Genomic DNA, 13,045 nt, shown 5'->3' on the forward strand with positions numbered 1-13,045 from the left:
CCAAATCTGAGAGAAAGAACTATGACAGGAACAGAGTAAAATATTTGTAATTTTGCTCATTCTGGAGATTGTCTGTCTCCTTTCTCAGTCTCCCAGAGGCATTAGGAAGTCAGCAGGATGAGCTGAAAATTTGTACTCGGGTTTGCCATATTGCAGCATAATACAAAGCATGAATATGAGAAACAGTACCCCTCCCCACCTCAATTTTTAGTGCAAAGTACATCATGGGTACTACTTGAACCACCACGATAACCGAGTGCATCAAAGGACTTCATTTTAAGTATTAACACAGGATAGTTTTTTCTTCTCTGTAATACGTTTCTATGTCGGAATAGATTGAAATTATTGCTTTTTAAAAGATGCCCCAGGTGTCTTGGCTGCAGTAGAGCTACTTTAAATGTACTGGGTGATGTCTTTTGTGTCCTATGTTCAGAGCAGTATTTGCAGAAAAATGCTCAAGATTGTATTTGTATGTCTTCTGATGGCACGTAAACTGTATTATAAACTGTGATTGCTTCTTTGAAATTAAAATTCTGTGCTCGTGTAGGAGCAGGCCTTTGAGGAATAACAGGAAGAATAGAGGTTGTATTTGAATTTACGATGCTAATGGTGATCATCTGCATTCCTTGGCCAGAAAGTTGCAGATTTTGGAGATTAAAAAAACATTCCAGCATTTTACTGGCATTATAAATAATCACACAGAGATGAAAACGTGCCTTTTCTTGCCAAAAGAATCTAGAAAAGCAGAAGATGGCAGGCCTGGAGGCCCAGAAGAGGCCCTTGATGTTGGCAGCACTGAATGGACTTTCGGTTGCTAGGGTTCCTGTGCCGGAGGACAGCCAGGATGAAGTAGCCAAGGTGCCAATGGATGAGAGGGTAAGATGCAGGCTTATGAAATGTTGTTCATTTCCTTTGTTCCCAGCAGTAAGAAGTTTCTAAAATATTAACATTTGATTTAGCACATGAAACAATTTCTCATAACCATTTTCAGAGTCATTAATGTCAAAGGTCTGCAATTAACACTTGCACATCTTCTGATGCTAAGTGTTTTAAATCTCTTCAGTGTTCATAGAAGTCAGTGAAAGCTGGGGCTGTTCACCATTTCACATCTGTCAGCATCACATAGCATTAAGCTGTAAATTCAGTCTTGCACTTTTTTTTGCTTGATCAGGGAGTACTTAAAATTATCATCCTTAGAATGTTTCATGTTCTGATACAACTAACAAATTCAGATAATGTCTGTGTGGATGACTGTGAACCTGTCTAGGTGAACTGAAGAAAAAAAGTTGTCTGTCTCCTAATGTTTGCACATCTGGGTATGCACATGTATCCGGAACTTCAGAAATTAAAAACAGTTTCTGCTGTTAAGTTTTGACAGATATTTTGAAAGAATATTTCTGGCTTTTTGAGCAGAATTTTCCAGCCTTATCTTGTCTGTTATGCATATGACAGAACTCAGCCTCAATTTGCATGTATGTGAGGTTTTGTTCAATCACAGAAACTGCATACATGCAAGTTGTACAGTGTTTTGAAACTGACTTATTACTTCATGTCTTTTGGTGTGATCTTCTTCATAAAAGATAAATTTTAAATATTTTTACAAATATCTATTGTGGAGAAATTACATACAAATTCATACTGAATCCGTATTGTGTTTTTCCTTTGTATGGCTATCCATCTTAAAAATAGCAAATGTAAAATTTATTCGTTTCATTCGGTAGAAATAAGAAAGTCATGTTTCCTCAGATAACTGTGACCAAAAAGAGAAGAGACAGAGAGAATATTATGGTTATATGTTGAAATCCAAAGAATTGATGGATTGGGCATTCTCTCAAGAAGAGTTAATCAATTGGTGTTATTTTCTGTTAAATCCAAGTGCAAAATCTTGAAGAGGAAGTTGGAAGAGGGGATGGTGTTTACAGAATATGAGCAGATTCCAAAGAAAAAGGCAGATGGGATCTTCACCACTGCTGTCTTGCCTGAGAACACTGAGCGCAATCGCATCAGGGAAGTTGTTCCTTATGAGGAAAACCGAGTGGAACTGGTGCCGACCAAAGAAAATAGCACAGGCTATATCAATGCTTCACATATAAAGGTAAAAGCTTTCTTGGACTTTGTATTGCAAATGAAGGTATGTTAGAATTTTGTTTGCATTTCTGGATGTACAGTAGTATTTTCTGTAATTTGGGAACTTAAAAAAGGTAACTTAAAACTGGGTGCATCATTGTATGCTTGCATCAGCATAGGCACCTCTAAAGTCCCATGTCAATTAACATGCATGAGTTGATTTATTTTCTAGGGACTTGGAATTCATTTTAGAGAAGAATTCTTACTTTTTTTTACGTGTGTCTCTGCCAACTTGGTCTCTGATGGCTAATGTAGAAAGAGATGCTACATTCCTTAAACCTCATGAACATGAGTTAAGTCTTCCCTAATACTTACAATGTCCAAAGAAAACGTGCTGTTATGAGTAATAGGTGTATGGATGTTTGTGTAAATATTTCAGGGTGTTCACATAAATACTGCAGTATTTGGTATCTGGCAATGAAATCTCTATATTTCTGCTTGGTTACTGCATTAGACTTCAGTGTTTCAAAATAAGGTTTTATCAAGATAGCCAGATTTCTTCTAGTTAATTGAATGTAGAAGTAACTTAAGATATGACATGACTCTGTTACTCTATGAATATGGCCAATTGTAACAGTTTTAACTATCTTGCAGTGGCTGCAGATGCTTGCTTTTCTTTAAATTTCCAGTAACAATTCACAAAGTTCCTTGCTGGTTTTTGCTCTATCCTGGGAGAAGTAACACCTTTCCTTCAGCTGATAAATACTCTTGTTGTCAGAGAGGGCTCTCTGCTTTTTATCATTGTCAGAATCCAAATTAAAAATAAATTAATAATAAACAAAACATCCTGTTAAATTTATATTTTACTGGAGTAAAAGCCTTTTAAAATTTAAAGAGAATAGCTGGCCTCTTTGGTTCTAGTTTACAGTACTAAATCCTGTTGAATCAAAACAATTTCTGAACCAGAATCCTGGCTGGCTATCATTTCTCTACCATAGCCTGGTAGGTAGCAGATACTGAGTTTTTGCATAATCTGGGATTGGTATGATGATGGATTTCAGAGCCCATAATGTTTCATCTACTTTGTGGGAGGATAAAAAACCTGAGATTCCTAGCATAAATTATTCCCACAAGCCTGTACTAGCCTGAAAAGAATTTTTCTTGGCCAGTTTTGAGTCCACATTTCACCTTGAGTGTCAATGTTGGATGTGTACTCATTTCACATGCACAGAGCAACCAGGAACACGCACAAATAGTTCAGCGCATGACAGCAGTCCTTGCCAGTGTTTTTCTCTTGCACTCCAAGTGGCGCTTACTGAAGCCAAGCAGATGTTCTTTTGCTAAGAAGGTGAAATTGCATCTGCAAAATTTACCTCAGTGTCGCAGTGTGTTTGCAGCCCAGTGTTCAATTTTTAATATCCTGCAGTCAGGGCATTAGAATGCAGTAAACATTCCAGGCATCACATTCCCTTCAGACTATTTATGGGTCTTTCACATCATGTGCCAGGAGGCTGGATATTTGGACCAGAAGTCAGCAGACAAACTCCTATATCATCCTGATAAGATCCATGCCCGGAGGATTCCAGCTCACATCACACGACCTGTGAGCTGTACAGTTTTTCAGTATTTCTCTGCTTATTTACCACTGACCTTTGCAGTTAAGACTCGAAGATCATCACCTACACCTGAGGTGCATATCATAATTAAATTAATGGATTAAGTTCTTAAGACCACTTGATCTGACTGTGTGGGTCAGGCCAGCATTAACTGGAAAAGCTGGAAATACCATACCACGTATGACTGTGAACCAATATGGCAGTGCAGGATGCACATTGATGCTGTAGTGATTTTATTTACATCCTGTGCAAGAGCTTGAAGAGCTTACTTGCACTGGGCTTGTAGTGTTTAACCCTCCGTCCCAGAGAAGAATGATGCATAGTATGAAATGGGAGAACTAAGTGTACAGGATTGAAAACTGCTTTCAGTGTAGTGAGAGATTTGTTACCATACAAACACTGTGCTAGCTATAGGTGCAAACACCCAAGGAACTCAGCTTCAAGAACAGCTATTTGAATAACAATTTTGATTCTCTTTCTGAAAAGGTATTCGAGTAGTATATGCTTCAACCTGTCAGAATGATCGACCTCTCCCTCTCTCTGCTGGTGGTGCTCTCCACCAGCACCTTGGTGGACATCTATGGATGTGTCAACACTTTTGTTATATATCTCCTTCTCGGGGATTTATAACTTCGTTGTTAGAAGTGGCTCTGGACTGACATACAATTAGAAGTTCTTAGTCTGCAAAGGAAAAATGTTTTAGCTTTTCAAACTAATTAGTTCATCTGTTTTGAGTTTTTTGGGGTTTTTGTTGTTGTTTTTTTTTTTTACTGTTCTTTTTACTTTTGATACTTAGTAGGTGTAAGAGTGGTTTGGTTGTTTTCACCGTTGGTTAAAAAAACAGTTTGTGTAAGTTTTCCCGATGTGTGTATATAGCAAATAATCGGTCATAACACATAAAAGTGATTTATGTGCTTCAAAAATGATTTCATTGCATGTTGTCATGCATATAAATATTTCCATAAGATTTTAATCCAGTTATGTATTGGGGAAATAGGCTTACATGACTCCAGCTGGATTTACTATATAAGTAGATGGCAGTTTCTAAACTGGAAAAACTTGAGGTAAGTGAGGAATGGAAATATAAAATGAAGCCTGTCTCGATTTCACCTCTAGCTGGACCTGTCTGACTGTTTTGTTGTGTGTGTGGGCATAACTGCAGCGTTTTTGGCCACATCTTCAACAGGGATCACTGTAGTAAGAGTCTGTTTAAGAAACTGTTTTTTGCTTGAGTGGAAAATAGTTGAGGGAGACCCTGAGCAGTGGAGGTCTTTAGCTGCCCTAGTGCAAAATATTATTTCCATTCAGGTTTTCTATATTACTGTGAGTTCATTTCCAGCAATGTAATGTCTTTTAAATGTATGCAGATACTTCCTGGTGCTCAGTTCTTTTTCATCATGGGTTTGTCACAAAGCCCAGGGAAGTCAGTCAGCTGCTTATTTGTATTTAAGCCATCTCTGAAACAAGGCCTCAAAATACTTTCATCTGAATAATCCAGATGCAATGGCAAGAAGAATGGATGACATTTTGCTGAAAGCTTTATGTTTATGAGCATCAAGAAAGGACGTGGAAACACAAAAGATTGTGTTTTGTCAGATTTGCTCTTATCAAAAGGATGGTTCGTGTTCAGAATTCTGAAAAACAGTGGAAGAAGAAAGAAGCAAAGGTTTCGTTATGGTCTCTTTTGTTTAAAGGGCAGATCTGGCACAAATGCTGCTGAGAACTTGGGCGCTGACTGTTTTTTGCTTTCTTTCTTTTTTCTTCATCCCAGGTTACTGTAGGTGGAGAGGAGTGGCACTACATTGCTACCCAAGGACCTCTGCCACACACGTGCCATGACTTCTGGCAGATGGTATGGGAACAGGGGGTGAATGTTATAGCCATGGTCACAGCTGAAGAGGTATGTAAAATCATAGAACATGGATCTTTCTGATGTGAGTCAATCTCCCATTATCATGGCTTCCCATTCCATTAACCTGTTTTTCCATCAAGAGTCCTTTTTCCTCTTACTCTCTTTGAACATATGCCTGGACTGCTCTAGTACTGTATTTTGTAACTTTCTGATATTTGTTTTGGCAAGTACTAAAGTGAAGCAAGCAGAATACCCGTTTTTCCCTGCTTCACTCCAGTTTGGCCAAATAAAACAAAGATGTTTCCATTGGAATGTGAGAATGCTAAACTGCTCCTGGTTAAAACGACACAGGCTTCCACCCTGTCCAAGGCCAGATCTGCATACCACCACTCTTATCAGCTGAAAAGACACTAGAAGCTGTTGTTTCCGTACAAGTGTCCACGTAAAAAAAAAAAAAAAAAAAAAAAAAAAAAACCTTTTATTCTTATGCCAAGCAAAACAGTTATTTCTATTGTAATCCAAGAACTATGTGCTACGTTATAAAAACTGGCACACTTTGCTAACTAACACTGCATTCAACTTTATGCCTGATTGCCTTTAACAAACAGAGGGAGTGCCATACCACATCAAGTCACTGTCCAGTTCCCAAGGCTGATGAAAACAGATACTTAGAAGTTGCCGTAGAGAATCCCTTTCTATTGAAAGGAAAGACTTGCCTAGGAGGAGAAAATTTCCTGAGATGTTGTAGACAATAGCTGGCTTTTGCTCCAAGGCAAGTTTGTTCTTCAAACATTTCTAATGTGTCTGCTCTACCTATGTAAACATTTTCTGATTCCTGTTCTTTTACATTCAGATATAGCACACAACTGAGAATTTTAATGGATACTTTATTTATGGGGTGCTCCCTGCTATTCTGGTAGTTCAGAATATGAAAACTTAGCTTATCTGCAGAATTCTATTCTCTCTGTTTGCAGCAACTAACTACTGTTGTTTTTCTTTGTGTGTGTGTGTGTGTCTGTGTGATATTAAGGAGGGAGGAAGAAGTAAGAGTCATCGTTATTGGCCTAAACTGGGCTCTAAGCACAGCTCAGCCACTTATGGGAAGTTCAAGGTGACAACCAAGTTCCGCACAGACTCCGGCTGCTATGCAACCACTGGTCTGAAGGTCAAGCATCTTCTCTCTGGAGATGAGAAGACAGTATGGCATTTGCAGTATACTGATTGGCCAGACCATGGATGTCCAGATGAAGTTCAAGGCTTTTTATGTAAGAATTCTTGAACTTGCATGACAAAGACATCAAACAAAGGTTATTCACACTGGATTCAGTTTCACTGCCCCTGGTCAGAGCTGTAATTGACTTTAAATGTTTACTACTGTGGTGTAGAGATGCCTCAACTAGGTTAGATTTTTCTGTGATTTGGTGAAAGAAGTAGGATTCAAGAGGTAGGACCTACAGTGAGGGTCTCGTTCTGGAAAAATGTAACAGGAGGAAAAATCAGAGGCAACAGTAGTGCTAAAGACTGATAATTTAAAATAAAAGGACATCCCAGCTGGCTGATCTGTCAGCGTAAATTGCTGCCACTGCCTAGCTCTAATGAGTGTATGAGACATTAGGCTGCATGGAAATGTGATTAGAAAAGTCTGGGTGAGAGAGGCTCAGATGTTTGTGAAATACAGCACAGTTCCTCCAGTTCTGTAGGAGGCCCTGATTGCTGACAGCCAGTATTTGGTAGTCCAGAGGTGCTGGACTTGCTTCAGAAGAGCAAAAAGCTCTATTACAAATGCAGTTAGTCTGCAGACACTGCCACTCTTCTACTCACACTATGCAGAGTCTTCACAATTAAATACAGTCTGAGTTCATGCATTCCTGACAAATGTAGACACTGTATTCATCTGTAATGAATTTATAAGATTTTGTACTTCTTACCAGTAGTAAACACAATTACAGTACGTAATAAGAATTCAACCATAATGCAACTAAAACCACTTCTCTGGCGCTACAATGAAATGTGATGCAGAGATTTTTAAGTTATCACTCAAGAAGTATATATACAGTGTACTAGCTCCACAGCCTCTGCAGCATGGCCTTGTTGAAGCTAAGCCCTTTGTCAGCAAGGCTCATGAGTTGTACTTTGGTCTTGACACAGCTACAGTACTTTAGTGATCTTCTCTCCATTGCGTGGTGTAGGTTTGGTGTAAATAACACCTTATTTTCCAGTTCTGTTGCCAGGGCAGAATCATAGAAAAACCATTCTGGCTTTGACAAAGGAGAGTCATGGGGTCTGGCTTTAAGGCAGACATACTGAGTTTGCTCTCATTGCCCAATTCCTGGTTTGTTTTGTACTGTGCTCCTCCTGCCAGCCCCTGTAGCTGTGGTTGGGCATGGCAGTAATTGGAAACGGATTGTTCCTGTTTCCTTTGTCCCATTGTTTGCCACTACATACAGTCCCATTTCATGTTGTGCTTTAAAATGCAGCTTTTCTGATTCTGGTAAGCCTCCAGCCACAGCCTGCCTGTCTGTATTGAAAGGACAGCTTGGGCTGCAAAGCTGTGATGCCAAGAGTTGGGGCAGGAAAACTGGCTCAAGACTCAGTATCTGACTTCCTGCTATGAGTGATGGGAAGTTAAGTGTGTAAGATCTTGAGTTATAGTGTATAGTGTGTTCATCCAGTCAAGTGAGCTTCCAATATGTTAAGATGGTGTAGCTTGACAGTAGAATGCTTTTAAAAATGCTAGGACAGCTGCACCAACTGTTCTTGATTCGTGCACTTTCTAGAAATGACTGGGGAAAAAAGACAGCTCTTAAAAGAGCTCATAACTGTTGAGAAACAACCCCTAGGCAGAGAGGTGAGTGAGACTCAGCCTTGCTAAGAAGGGAGGGTGGCAAAAAGGGCAGATGGTTGCCCACATTCCATCTGATACTTGCTTTGACAGGGAGTAGTTTCAAGGGTTTCGATCCCAGCCTGTTAATAGCAGAAATTGCTGTAAGTAATATCTAGTATCATATGCTTAAGGGACCTGGAGATTTGCAGAGGGGAAAATGGAATTTAATTTTTAAAAGGCACAATTTAATGTAAAGGAGCAGATTCCTAAATAATAATTGACAACCAGCTGACACTTGCTGGATTTGGAATTGTTCAGTACACACTGGCCAAAAAATGTATGTTGTAAAAAATATAAATTCTTTTTGACAAAGAATTATTATTATTTTTTAATTTCAACTTCTAGACATGTAGATGTTTATAACTTTGTGTTTTACACTGCAGCTTACTTGGAGGAAATACAGTCAGTACGTCGCCACACCAACAGCGTGCTGGACAGCAGCAACAACTGCAACCCTCCTATCGTGGTTCACTGCAGTGCAGGGGTAGGAAGGACTGGAGTGGTTATCCTAACAGAGCTGATGATTGGGTGCTTGGAGCATAATGAAGTAAGTAAGCTTTTATCTCAGGGCAAACCCTGAGCTCATTCCTTGACTAACCAGCTACATTTCTGAGGTTAAGACTAAAAGGCGGTAAAATGCTTCTGTTTTATTACCTTTGTGAAATAGGGGCATTAAACATGATAGGAAGAGATTTCCCAGAGCAGAAACTACTTATTGTAGTTTGCTGTTGGGTTGATCTCATGTGTTTTCATGAACGTTATTTTAACACATTCAAAATTAAGCCTTTTTTTCTGTCTTTTAAGAATTTACTGTAATTTGTACCTCTTTTAATTAACAATTTAGAGACAGCATGTTCACAAGGGCACACTGACAGAGAGTCTAAAGAATAATGTCAGTTTCCATGTGCTTCTAAGTAGCATTAACTGCTCGCTAAACTCACACTTCAGACTTTTCCATCTCTTGTATTTCCTCTAATCTCATCTGGAACTAAACTTGGCTGTGTTGTAAGAAAAGCTGTGTGTATGCTGGGGAATGGATGTTTAAGACTAGCAGCTAATATTACAAAACTAGTAATGTAGTCTGGAGCAACGATAAGAATAAGAGCCCCAGGGGAATAACCGTGTGTAGGTACTTGCTTTTCACCTGTACTATGTTGATGGAGACATGTCCAGAAAAAACATCACATCTTGAATAACAACACAGTTGTTAATGCCACAGAGTTTCAACATATGCAAAACAGCTATTTAAACAGGGGATTTCTATTGCCAAAGGAACTGCTCAAAGACAAAACCTCTTATAGACATGAGAATACAGTAAGAGTGTCACATTGGCGCACATCAGCTGCCCCTCCCAGTAATGTACCTGAAATGCTCACCCACACTTTGTGCCCATACAGCTACAGGTTTGAACCTTTCTGTGCGTGGTTATAGGTGAAGTGCAGTTTCCTCATTCAAAAATGTGAGTCCTAGAGGAGACAAGTTGGTACTTCATCACTAGTTTTGAAAAGTTGCACTTTCCTTTTCACTATTTTAAAAAAAGTGATGCAAGAAGTTGTGTTCTTCTCTATCCTCTTTTGCCTTCCAGCAGTTCATTGTTCTATAATTACAAGATCACTTAGGGATCATGGGCTTATTTTGGTCATGAGTGACTGAATAGCAAGTGAAGATAAAGCAGGCACCTTGACTTCTAAGCATGTGGATGAGCCTTGACATTCAAAAGAATTCCCATCAACTTCAGTAGGAGCAGGTGGTAATGCTCAGTAATAAAGGATTTCTCTGATGTCTCTTAAAGCATGCATCTTGATTAACAGTGGAAATCATTAATATTAAAGACAATTTTCTTAAGGCTTTTGTTGCTCTAAATTGTAGTAAGTTAATATTTTTTGTTTGTTAAAACCTAATTAAAAAAAAAAGATTAAAAACAGTACTTATTAGTTAAGCAGAGCATTTTCAGCTTGTGACAGATACTGCATTCTGTACAAAGAGGGTTTCATTTCATGCAGGAATCATAGTGGTTTATTTTGAAATAGGATTAATTGTTTGCGTTTCTGAAATAAAATAGGTTGTTTCTTAAAAAGTTTTAATTTTTAGTCTTAGGAATTGGTTGATTTCTTCAGAAGTGTCATTATAAGTAGATGTTCTGATGTTAGGAAAAAAGGGGTTGAAAATGCTAATAAAGACCATCCTGGGAAATCTGCAGCAATGCTGGAAATTTTGCTTGATTTTAAGTTTTCAGGTTTAGTTGAGAATGCATTTTGAATCAGTTGCTGTACAGCTTCACTGCAACTTGCAGGCACTTGCTGCTTGAGTCTAAAGCTGTGTATCCCATTGCAGGGATATATTTTCAGTAGACTGCCATACAGTAAGAAATGTGCTAAGTCACATCAGTAAGTCCTTACTGCTGTAGTCACTGGAACATGAACTCACGATCATAGGTTCAATGCATCTTCATAGGGGAGATCTTTAGTTTGGGAGTCAGAAATCGAGTAACTTTTTTTTTTTTTCTTTTTGCAAAAGACACCTTAGCAAAGCACTACGTGACTTTTGTTGAAGGTGTATTGAAGCTTCTGCTTACCTGGAGTAAAAAAATGACAACAGGGAGTGAAGTCAAATAGGTAGGATGGGCTTTTCTTTCCTGAGATAAATGAAAGTATTGTGTGATACACGGAGATGCGCAGAGTCACTGAGGCCAAGTACAAGTGAGTGAACTGCCATGCACCAAACCACTAAGATAAACGTGGCTGTGCAGGTTGAAGCTGGCCCGCATTTTGTTGTAGTGATTCAGGGGCGATTGAGTTCCGCGTGACTTTGCTCAGCAAGGACCAAATGGCTTTTGTAAGCACTCGGTTCCACAGGAAGACTTTCTCCAAGTTAGCCAAGTTAACTGAAAAGAGCTTATGTTTTCCTTATTACCCACCAAAGATAATATAACATTACTCATCCCAGCGTACAGATCTTTACGCTTGTTGACTCTCTAGAATTGTCCTGTAACAGCTTGTTTGGGGATGTGGCAGAATAGCTAGCCTTGTTTTCAGAAAGCAGTGGTATATGGGTTGGAACTCGTTTACACAGAATGGAGATTCTGAGCTTTATACAAGCAGACAGAAATGGATATGTAGTGTGATTATTATTTAAAACTTTCCAGAAAATTTCCACTGTGCGTGCATGCTCAGTTGGGCCCTCAGTAACTAGCAGAAATCTTAATTTCTCTGTTCTTTTGTTCAGGCATTGTAATTGAAATACTTCTCATTGCAGCCAAAAAATTTGTCAACTTCTTTTGTGTATTTTGGGAATGGCAACTGACATTACAAAGAGCGCTTGTGTTGCCTGATAAGGTTTTATATCTTGCAGTACTTAAGAACTTCCCTCAACAGGAGCACGTACCCTTGTGCTTATATTTACTGCTGCAATAGAAAACAGAAAATCCCTCATCCTGGGATATACTACATAGACTTTCTTTGAATTTGAGCCTCAGGCTCAGCTTCATGGCTCAGTTTCATGGCTCAGTGACTTTTGAATGGTTCCTTGTGTACTTGTTTTAATAGCTGAAACATGGTAACATCATAGCTCTTTTTCTTTCTAAATTCTGGAGATATGATGGTAATGCCAAGTGAATTTTCCAGCAAATCATAATGTTTTACTTCAGAAAAATCCCTGCTTCACACAGCTCATTCGTTTTCTGAATCAGACCGTTACAGAATGCACGTGCATTCATGTGCTCATTAGGATTAGAGGCATACTCTTACACTGGATCTTCCAATCTGTCCCCACTTACTGTACTTTAGCTCCTTTTGCAGAGCATTTTCAGGGCACACAAATGAATTTCATTTGGCTGAAACAAAGCTGGAAGATGCCTTTTTGTAAGTCATCTAATGTTTTCCAGCTGTTAATGGACATTGAATACATGGCAACAGACAAACACTAGCCTGATGTCTGCAAAATGAATATGGTGTATTTGGGGTCTTCAGGGCCAACTGTTTCACTTTATGGACTGATGTCTTACGGTGTCATGCAGTAGCACAGACTTAGCTGTGGGAGGTGAGCTGTCAGGGTTCTTGGATCTTTTGGTGACAGTCATTTTCCTTCTTGTAGTGGAAAGATCAGTATATTTGCCTGCACTTCAATTTTGTTTGAGGAACTTTTATTCTTCAAATCATATACCTGCTTTCATTTGAAAACTCTCTCAGATCTTCCCTCAGTGAAGGTACTTGAGCATGGATCAGAGCAGTAGGCACTGAGTGGTGGAATTGAACTGGACTATACCATATTAGCTGTTCCGATTTTGTGTTAGACCTTACTGATATATCTAGGTCTTACCCTGAGGTAATACAATACGTTTTCCTGAGTTGAAAATAGCTATATTGAATTAGAAACTTTCAAAGAGAAGAAACCCTTTATTTTATGTTCAATTGATGAGAGGTAATAAGTGATACACCATTGGAGGATGAGAGTATGTGGTCATCTGCAAGTTTAGATTGGTCCAGAACTTCACATAAGCTTTAGCTGGGGAAGCACCAAATGCACAGTAACCTTTTGTGCTAATGATTTAATCCTTAAATTATTCAAAAATTGGTGACAAGAATTGTAATAGTTCACTATGATTGGTTAAAATTCATTACATTATAA

General features: G+C 38.8%; 1 protein-coding gene across 1 annotated transcript in view; it reads left to right on the plus strand.

Moving 5' to 3' along the window:
* PTPN14 (protein tyrosine phosphatase non-receptor type 14) overlaps window positions 1-13,045 on the plus strand; it is a 109,127-nt gene that overhangs the window by 88,865 nt on the left and 7,217 nt on the right. The window contains exons 14-18 of the mRNA XM_085219248.1: window positions 733-876; window positions 1,877-2,095; window positions 5,455-5,583; window positions 6,566-6,800; window positions 8,803-8,966. Of these exons, the coding sequence (XP_085075374.1) occupies window positions 733-876; window positions 1,877-2,095; window positions 5,455-5,583; window positions 6,566-6,800; window positions 8,803-8,966 (891 nt within the window). The remainder of the gene's footprint in view (window positions 1-732; window positions 877-1,876; window positions 2,096-5,454; window positions 5,584-6,565; window positions 6,801-8,802; window positions 8,967-13,045) is intronic.

This window comes from Meleagris gallopavo, chromosome 2 (genome assembly GCF_905368555.1).
Source record: "Meleagris gallopavo chromosome 2, MGAL_WU_HG_1.1, whole genome shotgun sequence".
NCBI lineage: Eukaryota > Metazoa > Chordata > Aves > Galliformes > Phasianidae > Meleagris > Meleagris gallopavo.